Genomic DNA, 24,108 nt, shown 5'->3' on the forward strand with positions numbered 1-24,108 from the left:
TCATTTTGTTCAAATTTAAATATGGATCTGTACTATATTCATAAATAAAATGTGCTCATATTGAAAAAGGTGGCCAATGCGGGAAAGTTCCCTGTTAAAATTAAGATATATTCAATATGCTAAGTTGTTCAGTATGCAGTAATAAATCTAAACAAATTTTAAGAGCTGGAGAAATATTTGGGAACACTGACTCTGGACTGACTTGGTCATAGTCAGCTGCCTTGTGGTGGGCGATGTAGAAGTAGGGGAATATAAATGGCAAACGTGAACTTCTTGGCATGTGATGAAGACACATGAGAGCAGAAGCAGCAAAGCAGGCTGGGAAGTGCTGGGACTGCACAATCATTTGGGCCTACTAAAGCTATTCAGGCCTAACTGCTAAGTGTTGAGTCACTCTGACATGTGACATAGCAGACATTTTCTCTGTGTGTTCTCTGAAAGATTTCAGTCAGAGTCAGTCTGCCTCAGTTGTGAACAGAGTCAGTATGGAATCTCAGTCAAACTGTTTGGAACCATGTTGTTTATCAAGAAGTTTATTTTAACTCAGTAAAGCTCTTATTCTTTAAAACTCTGCATTATTAATTTACGCTGCGCGTCACTTCTATGTGCTGAAAAACACTTTTCATATATTGAACAAATGTGTGTAGCAGCTGCCAAATTTAAATTTCTTTAGTGGCTAAAAAATTAATTATGATGTGCATCACCTTAAACCAATTTGGATGTTTTCTTAATTTCTCGACATCACAGAATGCAGCAGAAACTTGCCATATCAGTATTATTATTATTATTCAAGTTTCCTTACAGTCGTACAGCAGGTTACATACGCTTCAGGTTACAGATTCCGCCAACCTAGAAATAGTACCTCAGATCAAGAACTTTGCTTCAGGATGAGAACAGAAATCGTGCTCTGACAGCGCAGCAGCAGCAGGAGGTCCCATTAGCTAAAGTGGGGCTTCAGGTTAAGAACAGTTTCAGGTTAAGAACGGACCTCCAGAACGAATTAAGTTCTTAACCCGAAGTACCACTGTACTTCACTGTACTCCACTGGTTGGAGGTTGGATGGCGGCTAACAGATTGAGGTTGAATCCTGACAAGACAGAAGTACTGTTTTTGGGGGACAGGAGGCGGGCAGGTGTGGAGGATTCTCTGGTCCTGAATGGGGTAACTGTGCCCCTGAAGGACCAGGTGCGCAGCCTGGGAGTCATTTTGGACTCACAGCTGTCCATGGAGGCACAGGTCAAATCTGTGTCCAGGGCAGCTGTCTACCAGCTCCACCTGGTACGCAGGCTAAGACCCTACCTCCCCGCGGACTGTCCCGCCAGAGTGGTGCATGCTCTGGTTATCTCACGCTTGGACTACTGCAACGCGCTCTACGTGGGGCTACCTTTGAAGGTGACCCGGAAACTGCAATTAATCCAGAATGCGGCAGCTAGACTGGTGACTGGGAGTGGCCGCCGGGACCACATAACACCGGTTCTGAGAGATCTGCACTGGCTCCCACTACGTTTCTGAGCACGATTCAAAGTGTTGGTGCTGACCTTTAAAGCCCTAAACGGCCTCGGTCCTGTATACCTGAAAGAGCGTCTCCACCCCCATCGTTCAGCCCGGACACTGAGATCCAGCGCCGAGGGCCTTCTGGCGGTTCCCTCATTGCGAGAACTGAGGCTACAGGGAACCAGACAGAGGGCCTTCTTGGTAGTGGCGCCCGCCCTGTGGAACGCCCTCCCATCAAATGTCAAAGAGATAAAGAATTACCTGACATTCAGAAGACATCTTAAGGCAGCCCTGTTCAGGGAAGTTTTTAATATGTAATGCTGTACTGTTTTTAACACTGATTGGGAGCCGCCCAGAGTGGCTGGGGAAACTCAGCCAGATGGGCGGGGTATAAATAATAAATTATTATTATTATTACTTAAATGTTACATTATTGTGAGAAGTTACAAGGCAGGGGACCTTCTCGATATGGGAACCCACCCTGTGGAACGCCCTCCCATCAGATGTCAAGGAAATGTTTTTCTATTTGTTGGAAGTTGCCCAGAGTGGCTGGGGCCACCCAGTCAGATGAGCAGGGTAAAAATAATAAAATTATCATTATTGTTACTACAAGGTTCACTGCCTGAGATTCAAAAAGCCTGGCTCTGTTTTGGGATGGAGTTTGTTTGGTTCAGTCGTGGAATCTGTGCCATCTCCAATGTCAAGCGACTCTTTGGTCAACCAGAGAGAGACAGAAGCAAGAACAAAGCAGGAAACGTGACTGGAGCTACTTCAACATCCCAAATCACTCTGAAGCCTACATTGAAGAAGGCCTGGGCAGTTCAGACAGCCTGGTCAGGGTTTTAAAAGGCAGAACTGGAGGAAGAATATTCACAGGGAAAGCAATCAATAGCCATCCATCCAAGGTTTGCTGTGGGAGTGTTAACATCCCAGGTGCTGCGGGTGGCGCTGTTGAGCCCCATCGAAATATCAGAGCTTCGTCACATAGATATATATCTTGAATTACAAAACAGATAGGATTATCCAATAGGGAGCCTTACCGAGAGAGTCCAAGATCCCACGATTCTCCTCCATGACTTCCTGATGCAGAGCTCTCTGGTCAGGATCCAGCAACGTCCACTCCTCGTCTGTGAAATGGACAGCCACATCTTCAAAGCACACTGGACCCTAACAGAAAAGGAAAAAGGCTGTCACTTGGCTCTGTTGTTTTCTACAGCGGCCAGACCCCTCTCTGCCTTCCTCATCCCTCTCTCCTGCTGCAGCTTCTGCCTCGGAGTCTGGGCTGCTCTCTGCCACAGACTCCCTCTGCTCCCTCAGCCCTCTTCCCTCTCCAGCTTCAGACACCTCCCCCTCCTCCTCCTCCTCCTCCCAGTCGGCTCCCTCTTCTCTGGCTCCTCCCACCATTCCTCTGCGTCCAGCCAGTCTGCATCCAAGCAGTCCTTCCCCACAAGGCTCCTTCCCCCTACCTGATCTGGGTCCACAGCTGCTGCCTCCCCTCCACCACCATGAAAAGATGAAGGAGCAGGTCTTGGTGGCATCATTCCGCCACCTGGGAGAGACAAATGTAAGTGGGAAACTGTAAGTGCATCTCTAAGTGCAGATGCGGTTTGCCAAAGTCTCTCCTGCTAGCTTCCGGTTCCGCTCTGCTTTAATGGAGGCAGCGGGAGATCGTTGGCAAAGGAAAAACAAGGACGATTGAGGGTAATTCTCCTTGCAAGTTTCCCCCAGGGACAGGGGGGAATGGGCTTCACTCCCAGTTTGTCTCGGTACCAGGTTCCGGCTCTGGCATGGATTGCGGGAGGCAGGGAGGCGCTGAGTGCAAAAGCCCTTTGCCTGCCGAAAATCCAACTTTGCTGCCATTAAGAAGCAGAGGTTCTCCTGTCGATTAGAGCTCAATTTGGACTAATGTACAGGCGTTGCTGGAAGAGATGAGATCATAAACTGTGGAACTGAACCAGCTGCAAGGTCTTTAAGGTTTGAATTTGAGAATAAACTTCATTTGCTGCAACAGACAGTGGGTGGGGGGAGGGGAGCCCATGGCTTCTTTATATAAAGTTTTCTTCTCTACACTAATAAATTGGCAGTCCGCCATTGGATACTAGTTCAAAATATATATGTACAGGTGAGCAGGGATGAAACTGGATTGCAGATATGGAATATAACATCAAATGGAACTGTGCGTGTAAAAACAAAAAGGAAAAAGGGAGGGAAGCTCTATTTTGCAAAATGTTTACGATGGAAAATTAGAGCTGACTCTTCCCCATTCTTTATTATATACGGACTGGGACTTCCGAGTCAGCGCCAACGATTAATGGCGGATTCCCTCTGAGCTCGGAGGGACCAGCTCCGTGGGATCGGGTCTTGCCGCTGCGGCATAGCGGGGACCCTATAAAAATCGCAGGCGGAGGAAGCCTGCGAGCGTGGGGACCCGGCGGGCACCATTTGCGCCCCCCAGGTTTCAAAGGAACCCACTTAAGGGCTCCGGAGCAGGAAGGGGGTTGAGGCGCGGGGCTGAGAGTCAACTGCTTCTTCCATGGAGTGAAGCCGCACAGCCGTTATCGGAGAGCGCTGACTTTTTCCTGGGACATTCGGACTCAAAAGTAACTACCCGTGAGTAGGTTTATCGAACTAATTGGAGAAAACTAGAGAAAATTTGAATAAATAATAATAATAATAATAATAATAAATTTTATTTATATCCCACCCTCCCCAGCCGAAGCTGGGCTCAGGGCGGCTAACAACAATCAAAATAGTTCAACATTCTAAGAACATTCATTATAAAATTAATTAAAATCAAATTAATGGCAACCATCGGGACGCAGGTGGCGCTGTGGGTTAAAGCCTCAGCGCCTAGGACTTCCGATCGAAAGGTCGGCGGTTCGAATCCCTGCGGCGGGGTGCGCTCCCGCTGCTCGGTCCCAGCGCCTGCCAACCTAGCAGTTTGAAAGCACCTCCGGGTGCAAGTAGATAAATAGGGACCGCTTACCAGCGGGAAGGTAAACGGCGTTTCCGTGTGCGGCTCTGGCTCGCGAGAGCAGCGATGTCACGCTGGCCACGTGACCCGGAAGTGTCTCCGGACAGCGCTGGCCCCTGGCCTCTTAAGTGAGATGGGCGCACAACCCCAGAGTCTGTCAAGACTGGCCCGTACGGGCAGGGGTACCTTTACCTTTTTAATGGCAACCATCAAGCAAAATTCTGTGCAGGTTGCCAGAGGAGGGGGTCAGGCTGCGCCCTGACCAAAGGCCTGGTGGAACAGCTCTGTCTTGCAGGCCCTGCGGAAAGATGTCAGGTCGCGCAGGGCCCTAGTCTCTTGTGACAGAGCGTTCCACCAGATTGGAGCCGTGGCCGAGAAAGCCCTGGCTCTAGTTGAGGCCAGCCTAACCTCTCTGTGGCCTGGGATCTTTAGGATGTTTTTATTTGCAGACCGTAAATTTCTCTGTGGGACATACCAGGAGAGGCGGTCCCATAGGTACGAGGGTCCTAGGCCGTGTAGGGCTTTAAAGGTTAAAACCAGCACCTTGAACCTGATCCTGTACTCCACCGGGAGCCAGTGCAGCTTGTATAGTACTGGATGAATATGATCTCGCAGCGAAGACCCCATAAGGAGTCTCGCCGCGGCATTTTGCACCCACTGGAGTTTCTGGGTCAGTCACAAGGGCAGCCCCACATAGAGCGAGTTACAATAATCCAGTCTGGAGGTGACTGTCGCGTGGATCACAGTGGCTAGGTCAGGGCGAGAGAGATAAGGAGCCAACTGCTTAGCTTGGCAGAGATGAAAAAATGACGCCTTTGTTATAGCTGTAATCTGCGCCTCCATAGAGAGGGAGGTATCGAAGATTACACCCAAACTCTTAACGGACGATGCTGGCACTAATTGCACCCCCGCAAGAGATGGGAGTTGCCCCCTCAATCCCATATCGCTCCGTCCCAGCCAGAGGACCTCTGTCTTCGAAGGATTTAACTTCAACCGGCTCCCACGTAACCATCCAGCCACAGCTTCCAGACATCTGGTCAGTGTATCTGGGGCCGAGTCAGGATGGCCGTCCATCAACAGATAGAGCTGGGTGTCATCGGCATACTGATGGCAACCCAGCCCAAAACTCCGGACAAGCTGGGCGAGGGGGCGCATAAAGATGTTAAAAAGCATCGGGGAGAGAATCGCACCCTGAGGCACTCCACACACCAAGGAGTGGCGCGATGACAATTCCCCCCCAAGCGCCACCCTCTGTCCCCGACCAGAGAGAAACGAGTGCAGCCATTGAAGGACTGTGCCCTGGATCCCCACGTCGGAAAGGCGGCGGTCTAGGAGTTCGTGATCGACCATGTCAAAAGCTGCTGACAGGTCTAGAAGAATCAGCAGCCCCGACCCGCCTCGATCCAGCTGCCTGCGGAGATCATCTGTTAGGGCGACCAGAGCCGTCTCGGTCCCATGACCAGCGCGGATGCCGAGACGGGAAAGGTATAAACAGGAAGTCTGCCTTCCCGACTTGTAAATAGATCAAAGCAAAGAGATTGTAAAGCGGAAACTTTGAAACTTTTGAAAGACTTTTTAAAAGACGTAAATCCAGACATCTAGAATGTTGATTCCCCTCCAGATTTCAGGAGTGGAGGGGAAAAAGAACTGAGAAAAATCTACCTGCAAGAAAAGGGGGAAAGAAAGTTAAATATCCGCTGCTTAAAACCTGGGAACGGGCTGCCCCTAGACAGGAAAAGCCGGCCAGTGGAAAGCCTGTCTGCAAGTTAAAACTTGAGAATTGACTCTGCGAAAGGGATACAGTGTTTCTGGACTTCTCCTGATTTTGAAGTAACATGCAACTGTGGTTTTTTAAGGGACTGGGGGACTTTAAAGAGTTATATTTGTTTCAAGAAAGTTGCATTTTGGACTGTAACTGTGTCCCCCTAGAGGAACATTGCTATTGTTGCAACAACAACTGGGTTTTAGGAAATTTTCCATTCAAAAAAATCTCCACCAGCCGTGGGAGCGACCTTGGACTTTCATGAGAGTGTTATGGCAAATGATAAAGGAAAATTAGAGCTGACACAGAAAAGGACTACGAGGTCTGGCAGACCGTACCGAATCGACACTACACACCAGCGAAGGGCTTCAACATCTGGAGCACCTGGCACATCAGGGGCTGTACCTTCACAGGCTAAAATAAAAGTTATGTCTGAAGACGTTCTGGCACAGGCACTTGGAAAAATTAATGCATCTTTGGAAAACTTGGCTAAGCAAGTAGCGGAAACAAATAAACAAGTTGAAGCATCTGCTAAAATCGATGTGAATACTACGAGTATTAATAATTTGGGACAGAAAGTGAATTCTAACACACAGTCTATCGAAAAATTACTAGAAGAATCTGCCTCAACCCGAAAGGTAGCTGAAGAAGCAAAGGAAATTGCGACGGCTACTCAAGAGAAAATACCACCGGTATATAAAAAATTGCAGGATCATGATCTGACACTTTCTATGATTGAATTAAGAGACAAGGAGAGGAATCTAAGAGTTAGGGCGGTACCAGAAAGTGAGAAAGATAATTTGGCTGACTTTCTAACACAGGAATTTACAGATTTTTGGCAATAGGAATTAAAGGAAGAATTCAAGATAGTGACTGCATTTAGACTTGGCAAAGGACAAAGGAGGAACAAAGTAAGAGACTGTTTGATCACTTTTCGAACAAAAGAGGAGAGAGATAAAATTCTGAACCTGCACTATCAAAGATCTTTGGAAATTGGAGATTCGAGAGTGGAAATTTTTAAGGACATTCCAAAACAACTTTTGGATTTAAGAGCAAACTACGGAGATTTAGTTGCCCTGTTGAGAAGAAACGGAATCCTCTTTAGGTGGGAATTTCCTCAAGGCCTATCGTTTAAATATAGAGGAAGAAAGATAAGAATAAGAACAGTTAAGGATAAAGACAGGTTTTTGAATGACCACGGAGAAGACTTGCAAAAAGAAGCAGAATCTGGAGAAGACCCAGGAGCATTGGAAAAAGGAATACTCGACATAGCAAACCTATCTTTTGGATTGGACAGTCAAGGGAAAGAGACACCACCGACAGAACAAGAACAGTTACTTGGAGCAGTTGGAGGTAAAGTGAAGTAACCCCATCACCATGGCTCTGCAACTTCTAAGTTGGAATTGTAACGGTTTGAACTCACCCCGGAAGAGAAAAAGCGTATTTCATATACTAAAAAAAGAACAATTGGACTTGATTTGCTTACAAGAAACACATGTGATGAGGCTACATAGAAAAATACTTATTAATAAGAGATTGGGACAAGAATTCATTTCATCTGATAAAGTCAAAAAAAGAGTAGTGATATATGCAAAGGAGAGATTGCTACCGAAATTAATCTTTAAAGATGAACAAGGAAGATTTTTGGCAATTGAAATTCAAGTTCAAGGAGAGAAATTCTTGATTGTAGGAATTTATGCACCGAATGAGGGGAAATCTGAATTTTTTAAGAAGTTGCATGAGATTTTACTGGAACATATGGACTATAACTTAATTTTCATGGGGGATATGAATGGAGTAGTATCTACTAATATGGACAAGGCACAAAGACAGGTAGTCACTAAAGATGGAAGACTACCAAAAACTTGACATCTGGAGAACAAAGAATCCCCTTGGGAGAGAGGGAACCTTTTTCTCTGAAGCCAAGAGGACATGGACTAGAATCGACCAAATATGGATTACTAGAGGAATGGCACCAAAGATAAAGAAAGTTGAAATCTACCCAAAAACTTGCTCCGACCATAACGCTGTAAGGATGGAGATGAAGCAAATAACAACTGGTTCCTTCAGATGGAGGATGAATGATACCTTATTTAGAGAGGAAGAAGTGCATAAGAAGGCCAAAAAAACCTTGAGAGACTATTTTGAAATAAACATGAAGACCAATGTTGATAAAAGAGTAATCTGGGACGCAAGTAAAGCTGTCATGAGAGGGTTTTTGATTCAACAGAATGCAATAAAGAAGAGAAGCCAAAATGAGAAAAAAGATAAAATACTGGAGAAAATTAAAGAAGGGGAGAAAAAATTGAGAGCAAAGCCAAAGTCGCAGGAGATCCTGAGAGAAATAAAACTATCAAGTACAATATATGGAATTGATGAATCAGGAAACAGAATGGAAAATTAAACAAATGAGACAAAAGACCTTTGAATCAGCGAATAAATGTGGGAAATTGTTGGCTTGGCAAATGAAAAAAAGACAAAAACTAAACACTATCACAAATTTAGAAGTGGAAGGAAAGAACATACATACCGTATTTTTCGCTCTGTAACACGCACCTGACCATAACACGCACATCGTTTTTAGAGGAGGAAAACAAGGGAAAAAACATTCTGAATGAAACAGTGGATGTATCATTTTTGTGCTTCATGCTGTGGCCACAGACATGTGATCTGATGGTGAATTTGGGGTGACCCAATGCAAAGATCCTGAGGATCCATGTGGATCCATGTTTTGTAACCACGTTTTTGCACCATTGCAGCCCCAGGCAACAGTGGGTGTGTGATTTTTGGGGGGCAGGCTGTAGCCATGGACATGCTATGTGATCTGATGGTGAATTTGGGGTGACCCAATGCAAAGATCCTGAGGATCCATGTAGATCCATGCTTTTAAAGCACATTTTTGCACCATTGCAGCCCCAGGCAACAGTGGGTGCGTGCTTTTTGGGGGGCAGGCTGTAGCCATGGACATGCTATGTGATCTGATGGTGAATTTGGGGTGACCCAATGCAAAGTTCCAGAGGATCCATGCTTTTTAGCCACATTTTTGCACCATTGCAGCCCCAGGCAACAGTGGGTGCGTGATTTTGGGGGGGGGCAGGCTGTAGCCATGGACATGCTATGTGATCTGATGGTGAATTTGAGGTGAACCAATGCAAAGATCCTGATGATCCATGTGGATCCATGCTTTTTAACCACATTTTAAGTGGGGAGGGAAGGAAAAACACAGAATGGACAAGGAGCACGAGAGGGGTGTGCAGAGAAGCAGCTGGCTAAGAATGCAGGAGAGGGGTATAACGGGAGGAAAGAAAGGAAGGCAAAAGTTTTCCCTCACCTACCCACCCAAGCCAGCCAGCTCACTCACACTCTCTCTCTCTCTCTCTCTCTCTCTCTCTCTCTCTCTCTCTCTAAGACCCTGAGGCAGAATGCAGGAAAGCAGCCACTTCCTCTTTTCAGGTTTCCCTTCTCCGAAACGCGCGATTTGATTTTTGCCTGATTTTTTTTTGCCATTTGGCTCCAGGGACCACACATTCGCTCAATAACACGCACAGACATATCCCCTTCCTGACTTCCAGTTTGAGATCGCAAGCAGTAGGGAGCGCGGAAAAGCCGCTAAGAGCTTTTCCGAACTGCGTGGGGGCTTGGGGGCGACGCAAGGGCACTGCGACCCCCGAAACCTCAAGAGGGGACACCTTGAGGGATTAGCTATCCAGCAGCGTTGGAGCGGTTCCGAAGCTTCTTCGGGTTTTTTTTCTAAAGGATCCGAGAGCGACGGGACTGAGAACGCATATGGTAAGCTCTGCAGACCCCGCGCAGCAATGCCTCTAGCTCCTACTGGAAAAGCGGCAAATTTCCACAACTTTAAGAACAGAGCCCTTAGTGCTTACGGAATAATTTAGAACGAAAAACTGGGAGCAAGCACCAAGTGAAAACTGGATGTTAAATGATTGAAGTAAGGAACCCGACCTGTTTTTTCAGAGCTAATATGGCGCAGGGCACTCAATCATAAGAGAGAAGAAAGGAAGTGACTTAGCGCCCGCTGCGGAGAACTGAAAAGTGAAAGCCCTTGGCTATACTTCTAGCGAGGCAGAGGAAACAAAGGAAACAAACTATTATAAAAGTAACCGAACAGACTTTGTACTTTTTTGGGGGGGAGAAGATACAGAGTCAAAGGAATAAATGGAATAGAGTGGTTACAAAGTAGAACATTCTGACGTCGCGAAGGAGGGGGAGAAATATTTTGAGGCTGCAAAGGATGGAATAAATTAACAACCTGACCCTCTTCTGGAGTCCTCCGCTTCTGAAGGTTAACATGAAGAAATTTGTTTAAATATATAGAGGGGAAGGTCCCTCTCCCCTCTCCCTCAGTTTATTAATTTGGGAAACAACCTCCCCCCCTCTTTAAAGAAGTTGGAGGTTTGTTCTCCTTGATATTGAAGTGTATGGGTCTACCCCCCCCCCTTAGTTAAATTACACTATATCTTTTTTTTTCTTCATATTTTTTCTATTTTTCCTATTTTTTGTTTTTTATTTTTTACCTTTTTTATTTTTCCCTTTTTTCTTCTTTTTTTTTCTTTCTTCTCTCTCTCCCTTGCTTCTCCTGAGCTGAGAGGACGCACTTACAGACTTATAGCCAATTTATCATCCTGACTGACTGATTGAATACTGGAGACATAAAAAGACTTTGACACTCAGATTTTTCGGCTCTTGAAGAGAGAGAGAAGCAAAACCAGAACATTGAGGATATATTAATACCTGATTTTTTTTTTTCCTTCTTGTTTTTTGCCTTTTCCTTTTTCCCTTAGGACTCTCCATAGGATTTTAGGACGCCAAGACATCTGTGTTCCTGCCCCTGTCTTTTCCACACCCTTCTCTTACAACCCGAATTCGGATTAAGCCAGCAAGTGGGTGAAGAATATAAATACTAGCATTAACATTAGGAGATAGAAGCCAAGTAAAAATTTCGTGTTATCCTGTCCTTCGTATTTGGAACCCCAAAGGTGTGGTCTTCATTGAGCTGTGTTGCCAAGACTGGGCACAACTACCTGCCCAGTTTGTAAAAAACTCTCTTTCCTTCTAAGAACAGCTCTGATGCTTCTACGCCTCCTGTGGTTGGAGAGAATTTTCTGTCTTTGTTTTTTGCTGTTCCCCTTTTTGGGAGTTTAACTCTTAAGTATTGACATAGCCTTCTGGGGGAAACTCTGGGGGAAATTTTGAATTGGAGTAATTAGGAAAAGAAATTTAGAAGTTTAGATAGAAAATAAGGATAAAGATTGTTGGAGGGAATTTTTGTTTGCTTTGTCTGACCTTCATATCTACCCCCTCTGTCTGACTCCCATATAGCTCATTGTTCACTGTTTACGGTGCTCCTTGTTTATAAATACCATCTAAAATAACATTACCATCTAGTAACTGGTATTTTAGAAGTGGCAACCTGAACGGATAAAAGTGTATTGGAACAAAGTGATTAATAAGTTAGCGGATAGGGTGCAGAGTGTGCGCCCCCTTGGGGAGAGAATAAGCATTGCAGGACATCTATTTTGAAACCGGTGAAGAAGAAAATGGCAGGGAAAGATGGGAAAAAGGCAGGTGGAACACCACTGGAAAGGAAAACATCCCGCCAAGAGGAGATAAAGGATTTAGATTTTCTATGGTTAAAAATAAAGGAAGAATTTAAACAGAATGAAATACACCTGGAAAAAAAATTAGGAGAGATACATGAGTTAATAGACAAGAAAATAGAGGGAGCTGTAGGAGAACTGTCAGGCAAAATTAAAGATCTGACATCCCGTTCGAAGGCTATGGAAGAAACTAACAAAAAAATTCAGAAAGAAATGAAAGAACAAAGAAAAGAGACAGATAAGATAAGAGATGAGATAGAAAATTTAAATAAAAACCAAGACCAAATCTTAGATAATTTGGCGATGATTGAAATGAAACAAAAACAGCTAAATCTGAAGTTTAGGGGAATAGGAGAAGAGATAAATGAAAACATTAAAGAAAAAATGATCCAAGAGCTAGCGAAATGGCTAGAATTGAAAGAAGAAGAGGTTGCATATACGATGGAAAACGTTTTCAGAATTAAAACAAGGGCTAAACAAGTGAAATTAAAAAAAATAGCAGGAGACTGTCTGGTTATCTTTAACTCGATAGAAATGAAAAACATGATATTAAAAAGAAGTTTTCAGAAAAAATTAATTATTGATGGTAAACCGATCATTATTTTTAAAGAGATACCAACCAGACTCCTGCGCAAAAGAGAAGGGTACAAACATCTGACAAATGTCTTAAAAAAGAACAATATACAATATAGATGGGAGTTTCCTGAAGGGATTTCTTTTTTCTATAAGGATAAAAAATTTAGAATTGCTGAGATACAAGAAGTGAAGAAATTTATGCGCAGATATGAGAAAGAATTGGGAGGTATGGAGGAGAGACAAGAGGGAAGGGGTGGAGACCTGGAGAGGAGAGGAAAGAAGGGGGAAAGAGGAAAAGACCAAGAAGGGTTCAGAGACCAGGAAAGAAGAAGTAGGGAAGAAGAAGTAGACGAAGAAGAGGAAGAAGAGGAAGCAGCGGCGGAGGAAGCAGAAGAGGAGGAGGAAGAGAACAAAACCACTCGTATTTAAAACACTAAGTTTTTGTAGATTGAATAGTAGTCATTATAATGAATTTGAAAACTTTGTCATGGAATGTGAACGGTTTGAATGAAAAAGTTAAAAGGAATAAAATTGTGAATGTGTTGAAAAGAAAGAATTTGGACCTAATATGTTTACAGGAGACCCACGTAACTAAAAAGCATAAGCATATCCTGATACACAAAAAGCTGGGCCAGGAGTTTACAAACTGTACAACGGAAAAGAAAAGAGGGGTGGTAATTTATGTGAAAGAAAAATGGGACCCCAAAGTGATTTGTAAAGATAACGAAGGAAGAATCTTGGGAATACAAATTAACTTCCAAGGTGAAAAACTTAATGTGATAAATGTATATGCCCCAAATTTGAATAAGCCAGAATTCTTTAAGAAATTGGAACAAATGTTATTGGAATTAGATCCTAACAAGACGATCCTAATGGGAGACTTTAATGGAGTGCCAGAACCGGAATTAGACAAACAAATAGAAAAGGGGAAAAAGAAACAAGGGAAGCTGCCGAAATCCTTTAAAAACATGGAGGAAAACTTAGATTTAGTAGACATTTGGAGATATAAACATGCAATAGAGAAGCAATTTACCTTCTTTTCAGAACCATATAAGAGCTGGAGTAGAATTGATCAAATTTGGGTCTCTAGGGAGCTTACGCTAAGAACTACAAAGTGTGAAATCCAACCTAGAACCTTCTCGGATCATAACCCGGTTGCACTGGAAATAAAAGGTAGATCACAGGGTGGATTTAGATGGAGATTGAATGAATACCTATTAGAGAATGAAGAGGTTGTAGAAAAAGCTAAAGACACCTTAAAAGAATACTTCAGCCTGAATCTCAATAATGAAACAACCCCAGACATAGTCTGGGATGCTAGTAAAGCGGTTTTAAGAGGGTTTTTTATACAGCAAAACAGCTATAGGAAGAAAGTAAGGGAACAAAAGAAAGAAGAAACTCTTAACCAGTTAAAAGAATGCGAGAAAAAATTAATAGTAAACCCGAAGGACGAACAAAATAGGCAAACAATTAAACTGCTACAATCGCAATACTCAATGTTAATAAACCAGGAAATAGAATGGAAAATTAAAGCAATGAAGCAAAAATATTTCGAGTCAGCTAACAAAACGGGTAAATTACTAGCATGGCAGCTGAGAAGGAGGCAAGAGCAAAGAGTAATAAACAAGATAAAAGTTGAAGAACATCTAATTGAAGACCCAAAAGAGATAAAGGAGAACTTTCTGAAATATCATGAGAAGCTGTATAAAAAAGAAGATGAGGAAATAACTCAAATAGAAAAATATCTAGAAGATTATAACGGGAAGACTATAACGGAGGAAGAAAAAATTCAATTAAATAACCCTATAAAAATAGAAGAGATTCAAGAAGCAATAAAGAAGATGAAACCAGGGAAAGCGCCGGGACCGGATGGACTATCAGTGAGATATTATAAAGCATTAGAGAACCAATTAACCCCAGTCCTTTGTGACATCATGAATAAGATATTAAAAGAAGGGAAAATACCAGAGTCTTGGAGAGAGGCTTATATAACGATGATCCCCAAACCAGATATGGACAAACTGAACCTTAAGAATTACAGACCCATTTCATTATTAAATAATGATTATAAAATATTTGCGGAGGTGTTGGCAAATAGGCTTAAGAAATGCCTAGTGAAATTAATACATAAAGATCAGGTAGGATTTCTTCCAAACAGGCAACTTAGAGATAACGTAAGGCATGCCATAAATATAATTGAGTACCTGGAAAGAAAAAGCGAGATACCCGCAGCGCTGATCTTTGTTGATGCTGAAAAGGCATTTGATAATGTCTCTTGGCAGTTCCTACAGAAGAGCATGGAAAAAGCGGGGCTAGAGGGCGAGTTCATGAACGGAATAAAAGCGATATATTCGAAACAATCGGCGAAACTAATAATAAATAACAACCTAACAAACTCATTTAAAATAGAAAAAGGAACTAGACAAGGATGCCCTCTATCCCCGCTCTTATTTATGATGGCGCTAGAGGCAATTACAAATAAAATAAGAGCTACATCAGAGATCCAAGGGATCAAATTAGGAACAAAAGAGTATAAGCTAAAAGCGTACGCGGACGACCTGATGCTGTCACTGGAGAGTCCACAAGAAAGTGTGGGTAAGGCCTTGGAGATGCTAGAAGAATTTGGCAAGGTATCTGGCTTTAAATTAAATAAAGGGAAGACTAAAATGCTGACGAAGAATTTGGGCAAAGAGGAAAATGAAAAATTAGAATCACAATATGGAATTAAAGTGGCAAAAAAAATAAAATATTTAGGAATTTGGCTAACTAATAAAAATATAAATCTGATACAAGATAATTATCTTACGACATGGAAACAAATAAAGAAAGACCTGGATACCTGGAGTAGAGTGAAACTTTCATGGACGGGAAGGATGGCCGCAATAAAAATGAACTTACTTCCAAGAATGCTGTATCTCTTTCAAAACATACCAGTGATTAGAGGATCCAAACTTTTCACAGAATGGCAAAGAACTATCTCAAAATTTATATGGCAAGGAAAAAGGCCAAGAATTAGGTTCAAACTTTTGACAGACCGGAAAGAGAGAGGGGGTTTTTCGGTTCCCAACCTGAAATTATATTTTGAGGCAGCCTGTCTTTGTTGGATTAGGGATTGGATTAATTTGGAAAACTCCGATTTGTTGGATCTTGAGGGGTTTGACAATAGGTTTAGCTGGCATTTTTATTTATGGCAAAATAAAGGAAAATCACATAAAGGATTCACAAGTCACATCGTTAGGGGCCCTCTCTATGAAGTCTGGGAGAAAAACAAAAAGCTCCTAGAGGAAAAAACACCCTGGTGGCTTTCACCAGTTGATATCTCAATGATTAAAAAAGTAAATATGGAAGGAAAAAGACTTACCTATGAAGATCTATTAATAAGATCAGAAAACAGATGGAAGATGAGAACGTATGAAGAGCTGAAAGGTAATTTGACAAGTTGGCTACAATTCCACGAAATAATCGCAATATGGACAGATCACAAAAAAGTAGGGATGAACGAGAAGAAATCCAAATTCCAGACAGAAATAATTGAGGGTAATTGTAAGTTATTATCTAAAATGTATGACTTATTATTGGAGTGGGATACGAAAGACGAAGAAATAAAGGAAGTTATGACTAGATGGGCAATGGATCTGGGATATAACATAGACTATGATAAGTGGCGGAATTTATGGACTAACGGAATGAAATTCACAGCATGTGCAACACTAAGGGAAAACTTAGAAAAGATGATGTACAGGTGGTACATCACCCCGGCAAAACTGGGGAAGATGTACAAAACAGCTAGTAAGTCTTGTTGGAAATGTAAAACTAGAGAAGGTAATTTTTTCCACATGTGGTGGACATGCGAAGTAATGAAGAAATATTGGGAAGGCATTTATAATGAACTAAAAAAAATATTTAAATATACCTTTATTAAAAAGCCAGAGGCCTTCCTATTGGGTATAATCGGGGATGAAATTAAAAACGAAGATAAAACATTATTTCAATATGCCACAGCTGCTGCCAGATTATTAATTGCCCAAAATTGGAAAAGCCAAAGTATCCCAGAAATTAGAGATTGGCAAACAAAGTTATTTGAATTTGTACAACTTGCAAAAATGACACAAAAAATTAGAAACCAAAAAAACACAAAGTTTACGAATGACTGGAAAAAATTCATGACCTACATTGAAGAGAACTATAAGAACATAAAAACCACAGCAGGATTGATTTAGATCTTATGATGTATAAGTCTATTATAATTAGTAACTGCAAGAGAAATAAATTATTTAATGTAAAAAGCCTGAAACCAGTAGGGATGGAAGTCAATAGGTGTACAAAGGAAGGATTAAAATATCTAGAGATATAAAGAGACAATTGAACAAGCAAAGAAATGTAAAAGGAAATAGTCATTATGTTTAGAAATCTGTTTTATTTTATTTCGATGTAATGGTTGTAACTGTTTTTCTTTTCGTGTTTTTGTTTTTCCGTGCTGTCATTGTTTTTCTTTTTGATCATTTAAGCAAAAATTAATAAAAAGAATTCACGACCAGACATATCCCCTTCCTTTTTAGGAGAAAAAATCTGTGTGTTATAGAGGGAAAAATACGGTAATCCAGTTGAGATTAGAAATTGCTTCCAGAGGTACTTTAAACAGTTATATTCACAAGGGCCACAGAAAGAAATGGACATAGACCGATTTTTGAAGACAAATGGATTACAAAAAATCTCTCAAGAAAGTAAATTAATGTTGAATTATAAAATATCTGATCAGGAATTAGAAGGTGCCATTCAAAATATGCAACTAGGCAAATCTCCAGGACTGGATGGGCTGACTTCCAGATATTACAGATCTTTGAAGGAGTGGCTATTACAACCTTTGAAGGAAGTCTGCAATGAAATTTTGGAAGGGAAAAGGGCACCAGAGTCGTGGAAAGAGGCATATATCACACTTATACCGAAAACAGAGACCGAAAAGACTCAACTTAAGAACTACTGTCCCATATCCCTATTAAATGTGGATTACAAAATTTTTGCTGATATTTTGGCCAAAAGATTGAAAAAAGTATTGATGGATGAGATTCACAAGGACCAAGCGGGCTTTTTCCCGGGAAGACACTTGTCTGACAATCTGAGGAATATAATGGACATTCTGGAAAAGTTAGAAGTGAACATAAACACTAAAGCAGTTCTGATATTTGTGGATGCGGAGAAAGCTTTCGACAACATTTCTTGGAGTTTTATGAAAAAGAACCTACAGGGTATGGGGGTAGGCCAAGGTTTTGAAAACGGTATAGGTGCAATATACTCTGAACAAAAGGCTAAATTAACTGTAAATAATGTGGTCACGGAAGAATTTAACATAGAAAAAGGGACACGACAGGGGTGCCCAATTTCCCCATTGCTTTTTATATCGGTCCTGGAGGTCTTGCTGAACATGATTAGAAGGGACCGGTTGGTTAAAGGTATACAGGTCGGAGCCAAACAGTACAAACTGAGAGCATTTGCAAATGACTTAGTATTGACGCTACAGGAGCCAGAATCTAGTACTAAAAGGGTTTTGGAACTAATTCAAGAGTTTGGTCAAGTGGCAGGATTTAAATTGAACAACTTAAAAACTAAGGTCTTAGAGAAAAATTTAACATTGATTGAAAGAGAGAGGTTTCAGAATGAGACAGGTTTGACTGTGGTTAAGAAAGTGAAATACCTGGGGATTAACATGACAGCAAAAAATGGGAATTTATTTAAAGATAATTATGAAAAATGCTGGACAGAAGTGAAAAAAGATTTAGAAATTTGGTCAAACTTGAAGCTTTCCTTGTTGGGTCGAATTGCAGCTATAAAGATGAATGTATTGCCTAGAATGTTGTTTTTTGTTTCAAACATTGCAAATTGTGGACAAGATGGACTGTTTCAAGAAGTGGCAGAAAGATATTTCTAGATTTGTCTGGCAGGGCAAGAAGCCCAGAATAAAATTTAAGATATTAACTGATGTAAAGGAAAGGGGTGGATTTGCCCTGCCAGACTTTAAACTTTACTATGAATCAGCAGCATTCTGCTGGTTGAAAGACTGGCTGCTTCTTGAGAACACAGACATTTTGGATTTAGAAGGTTTTAACAACGTTTTTGGGTGGCACGCATATCTGTGGTACGACAAGGTTGAAGCACATAAAGCATTCAAAAATTAAATTGTCAGGAAAGCATTGTTTAATGTTTGGATAAGATATAAGGATTTATTGGAAAATAAAACCCCAAGCTAGTTGTCACCAATGGAAGCAAAAGCTCAGAAAAAGCTCAATATGGAGGCCAAATGGCCGAAATATTGGGAAATTTTGGAACAAGAAGGAGATAGATTGGAAGTGCAGAGTTTTGAGAAATTAAAAAACAAAGTGCGAGATTGGCTTCATTATTATCAGATAATGGAGGCATATAATTTGGACAAGAAAATTGGCTTCCAGGTGAAAAAATCAAAATTAGAAACAGAGCTGTTAGAACCTAAAACTAAGATTTTGTCAAAGATGTATAACTTGCTGCTGAAATGGAACACTCAGGATGAAACAGTGAAATCTGCTATGATTAAATGGGCACAAGATGTTGGACATAGCATTATGTTTGCTGACTGGGAACAGTTATGGACCACAGGTATGAAGTTTACGGCATGTAATGCCCTAAGAGAGAATATTATGAAAATGATTTATGGGTGGTACATGACCCCAGTCAAGCTTGCAAAAATTTATCATCTGCCCGATAATAAATGCTGGAAATGTAAAGAAAATAAAGGTACATTCTTTCACCTTTGGTGGACGTGCCCAAGGATTAAGGCTTTCTGGGAAATGATATATAATGAAATGAAAAAGGTATTTAAATATACCTTTCTGAAGAAACCAGAGGCCTTTCTCCTGGGCATGGTCGGCCACTTGGTGCCAAAGAAGGATAGAACTGTTTTTATGTATGCCACAACAGCAGCAAGAATACTTATTGCAAAGTACTGGAAGACACAAGATCTACCCACTCTGGAAGAATGGCAGATGAAGATGATTGACTATATGGGATTGGCACAAATGACTGGCAGAATCCGAGACCAGGGAGAAGAGTCGGCGGAAGAAGACTGGAAGAAATTTAAAGACTATTTACAGAGATATTGCAAAATCAATGAATGTTAGAATGATGTTGGATAGAAATTAAGTTGTTTCCAGCTGTAATGGTTTAAGAGAATATGGAAAAAAAGGTTTAGAAACATGTTACAACTTATAGATAAGGATTTGCTGAACTAACAATTTGAACTGGAATACAAAAAGGGAGGTATGAGGAGGTCTGGGAAATACGTTAATGAAAATAAGCATTGGAAACCTTATGTGTTTTTTAAAAAAAAATATTTTAATTTTTGTATTTTTGTTATTCTTTATTATTTTTTCTTTTTACTGTATTATTATTGTAAACTTTAATAAACATTTTTTTTAAAAAAATATTATATACAGACTGAACTGAATAATGCTAAAAGGACTTGGAATTTAATCTAATTGGATAAATGCGCATTTATCTTAGGCCAGACAGAGGGATGTAAGGAATCTGAAAGTTGTGAGGGAGCTGATAAGGTTCATTACTGATTCATTTGCAATTCTGACAGATCCCTCTCCATCCCAGGCGGAGAAGAAAAATGGCGAAAACTGATTATTTATTGGGACTGTGTGATTTTTGCAGCTGCTGTTAAAGTTGCCAAACAACGAAGCACAGGACAGAGCGATGGAGAATTTCTGAAACCACAATGGGATATTAGCTCCGCCCAAGGAATGATGGAGAACAGCAACAACCAGGAAAAGATAAACAGAACATTTTACAAGGACAAGAAGAAATATCACGAACAGAAAGATTGCTACACACAGGAAGAGTAAGGATATCACTGGAGTGCCTCACTTGTAGTTTTATATATTATTTGATGTTTCCATACGAATGGAAGTCATTAATATTGCAGTTGTTGTATAAAGGATTGTTATCTTGACAGGAGTATAATTGAAATTAATAAGATTTTGGAATGCAGAAATCAAGAAAATCATCAAACCATCAGTCTTAGCATGCGGGAGGGGGCACCTATATTATATAATCTGATATCTTAAAGATTGATATTAGTAATTGTATTCTAATTTTGCATTGTTATAATGAGGCCATTAATGAACTGTAATTTTAAACTAATCAAATTACTATCGTAAACGTCTTCCCAGCTGAGTACATTTGGACATTTGTACCCATTTCATATAATAGTTGTGCAAAAATACATCCCCCCCCCCGAGCTCTGAGCTCCAGGTGTCTTCCCCCAAAAGATGCAAAGAACTCACAGGTTAGTTTCAAAACCAAGAGAATGTGACAAAACGGGGGAGAAAACACTCCTTCCTCCTTACCCAGAGGCCTCACTCTGGCGTCCAACGGAGTCTTCTCTGCCTCAGAAGAATCAAGACCCATTTCTGCCCAAAGATCCTTCCTCTGAAAGAGCAACAAGGATTCAAAACAGAGAATGGGGAGAAGGGTTAGAAAAGGAACGGCAGAGGCAAGCGCTTTCGGGGGACAGAGGTGAAAGCTGCTTCCTGCTTCTGCTAGACTGGTGTCTGGGGTTGGCTGCCAGGACCATGAAACATTGGTCCTCAAGGATCTTCACTGGCTCCCAGAACGTTTCCCAGCACAATTCAAGGTGTTGGTGCTGAACCTTAAAAAGCCCTAAACGGCCTCAAAGGCCCACTATACCCAAAGGAGCATCTCCATGAACTGAGGTCCACTTCCGAGGGTCTTCTGCTGATTCCCTCACTGTGGTAAGTGAAGTTACAGGGAACCAGGCAGAAGACCTTCTCCACAGTGGCCCCCACCCTGGGGAATGCCCTCCCATCAGGTGAGAAGGAGATAAAAAACTGCGTAACCTTTAGAAGACATCTGATGTCTTAGTATGCTTTTATATGTGCTGGAAGGCACCCAGCCACATGGGTGTCATAAATAATAATAATATCTGTTCCTAGATGCTTTCCAAAAAAGGATGGGCCATTAGGAAATGATTTGGGAATACTCTCCCTCCTCTTTGGAGCCCCTTGGGAGTATCCAGAGGAAAGTCTCTCTCACCTGCTGCTCTGCCTGCTTCCTCTCCTCTGCCTGACTCAGGAGGAAACCTTCGGCCAGGGCCACCGCCTGGGAACTGGTTTCCGCTCCGCATTCCCTCACCCAGATCTCCATCTCCGGGGGGAGGACAGCCAGGAACTGCTCCAAGATCACCAGGTCCAACATCTGAGCTTTCGTGTGCCTTTCTGGCTTCAGCCACTGATGGTCAAGGTGGCAGAGTTTGCGGCAAACCTCTCGGGGTCCTTTGGCCTCCTGGGAGCAGAACTGCCTGAGCTGCTGGTTCTGCACCTCTGAGCAAGGGGTGTCCTCCTCATCCAGGATCTTCTGCATGGAGTTTTCACGCAATCCCCCACTACTCCCCGTTTCCAGGGCGTGGCCTCTTCCTGCTTCAGGGCCAGCTGAGTCTTGCTCATCCATCTGGGCTCTCTGGAAGTCTCCAAGAGATCGGAAGGAGCCCCTTGGTCCTCTGCCAAGTTCTGTGTGTCCTAATGCAAGGTGCAGCAAATCCTAGGAATCAAACACATTCTTCTATTATAATATCAAAGCACAGCCAAGGGAAGAAGAATGTTCCCTGAGCAAGTGTAGGGAGAGAAGGAGGAGGAAGAAGTCATGACTGTGAATGACAAGTGAGTCATTTGTATGACGTGTAATTTGGAGCCAGGGCAATAGTGGGGGTCCCTCCCCACCCCACTTCATAGTCCAGAGCTTCGCCCCAACCCAGTCATATCTGCTTGGGTGGCTTGGTGAGCAGCAGGGCTCATGTCTAGCTCCAGCCACCGTCCCTTGGGGACTTCCTGCTCTGGGTGGAACTGCCCTGGAAGACACCTCAGAAACTGGCCCCAAATGCAGCGGTTGGGTTCTCAACTGGGTTCCCTCTTTTACTAATGGCATTTCTATCCCACCTTTTCTCCAACAGGCTCCAGGTGGTGTCCGGGACTGGACCCAAGAGGAATGCTGGAGACCCCCTTCCCTCCTCCTGAACCTTCCCGAGAAGAGGAGGACAGTATAGATTTACAACAGTGGTTTGCAGAAGGTCATAGTTCAGAGGCTGCAGAGGGGAGAAGCTGGGAAATATTGGGAGAGCAGCAGGAGGAAGAAGGAGCAGCACCAGGGGAGAGACAGCTGACAGACTCTGTGTCTTCAGAAAGCATTCCTGACCCTCCTTCTCCCAGGATCCAGCGTGCATTGAGAGTAGGAGAACAGGAAGCTCAGAGGCAGAAAGCACAGATCAGCCGACGCAGGGATGACGTAGAAGAGGAGAGACAGAGGGGAGGGACTTTACTCAGAACGACGCCATTACTGCGATGGAGAGGCGCTGTTCAAAGTCTCTCTCTGTAAATATTGAATAAAGGACTTGGCAGGAACTCTTCTTGTTGTCTCCTTCTTGGCTGGCCACTGGGGGAGCCTGACAGGTGGCATCTACCCCTCCTCACTGAAGACCCACGAAAATCCTTTGGCATACATGTAATTCCTGTTTTAAAGACCTGCATTGGTTGCCAGTTCATTTCTGGGCCTAAGTTCATCAACAGACCAACACTTTATATTGTTGAGTTGGCAATGGAAGAGGAGAAAGGCCCATGACTCACCCTTAATCGAAGCACAGCCACAAGGGCTTTGCCATGTGGAATGCTCTCTGTTCACTCTGTTCTGTTTCCCCTTTATTTTGGGTCGCCTTCAAACCAATTCCTTAACCCAAAAGTCATACGCTGAGCACTGACAATGAACCTGATGTCGCAAAGTTATTATGCTGCTTTTGTGATATACAAATGGCATGAGAAGAGTTGCTTTACTTATCTGTATTCCTTATTATTCCTATGATCCTTCTTTATAAAACCCAATAAAAAGTTATTCAAAAAACAAGAGGAAACAACACACACACACACACACACACACACACAGGCTCCATCTGTGTTGCATCTGATATGTTAGCAGGCTTTAAAGTTAATCACCAGAAAAGGAAAAGGTTATCAAAGAATATGAGAGGAGAAGACCAGAAGGTTTTGGTGGAGGAAACAAGGTTTCAAACTGAAAACAAAATATTTGTGTGTTACTGTGACAAATACCAATTTATGTTGTTTCAAAATAGTTATGTGCTGAAATCAAAGCATATGTCAAGCTGGGAGATGCCAAAATATTGATCTCATTTTTGATGGCAGGGAAAATGCCCAGTTAAACTGAAGGTTATTGCAAGATGCCAAGCAAAGAGAAGCAGGAAGTGATCCTCCTTTCCCACTTTCCTCCATCTCCTTTCAAACATGAACAACATCTTTTGAAAGAAAGAAAAATAAGGGGAAATAAAAGAGAGAGAGCCCCCCGGCCCCCCTCCGGGCTGCATCTGCCAAGCCAGACTCCCAAGAGGCTTGGGAAGCCTAGTTTGTGAAGGAGGCCGAGAGGCCCTCGGAGACCCGTCCAGCTGCCCCTCGAGCCTCACAACTCCTGGGAAGCTGGGGAAAGAGCCCCCCCCGGCCCCTCCCTCTCCCGGGAGGAGGAAGGGGAAAGCCAAGGCGCTTTTACCTCAGCGTCGCGGGGCAGGGAGTTCCGCAGGCTTCCCCGAGGGAGACCCACCAGAGCCCGGCAGGCGAGGGCCAGGCCGGAAGGGA

General features: G+C 42.6%; 1 protein-coding gene across 1 annotated transcript in view; it reads right to left on the reverse strand.

Annotated features, from left to right (window-relative positions):
• LOC310851351 (uncharacterized protein) overlaps positions 1–24,108 on the reverse strand; it is a 33,845-nt gene extending 9,737 nt beyond the window's left edge. The window contains exons 1-5 of the mRNA XM_083753623.1: positions 24,023–24,108; positions 21,512–22,015; positions 20,806–20,887; positions 2,961–3,043; positions 2,535–2,661 (exon numbers count right to left, since the gene is read on the reverse strand). Of these exons, the coding sequence (XP_083609749.1) occupies positions 2,535–2,661; positions 2,961–3,043; positions 20,806–20,887; positions 21,512–21,925 (706 nt within the window). The 5' untranslated portion in view covers positions 21,926–22,015; positions 24,023–24,108. The remainder of the gene's footprint in view (positions 1–2,534; positions 2,662–2,960; positions 3,044–20,805; positions 20,888–21,511; positions 22,016–24,022) is intronic.

This window comes from Podarcis gaigeae (genome assembly GCF_964106915.1).
Source record: "Podarcis gaigeae genome assembly, chromosome: 8".
Taxonomy (NCBI): domain Eukaryota; kingdom Metazoa; phylum Chordata; class Lepidosauria; order Squamata; family Lacertidae; genus Podarcis; species Podarcis gaigeae.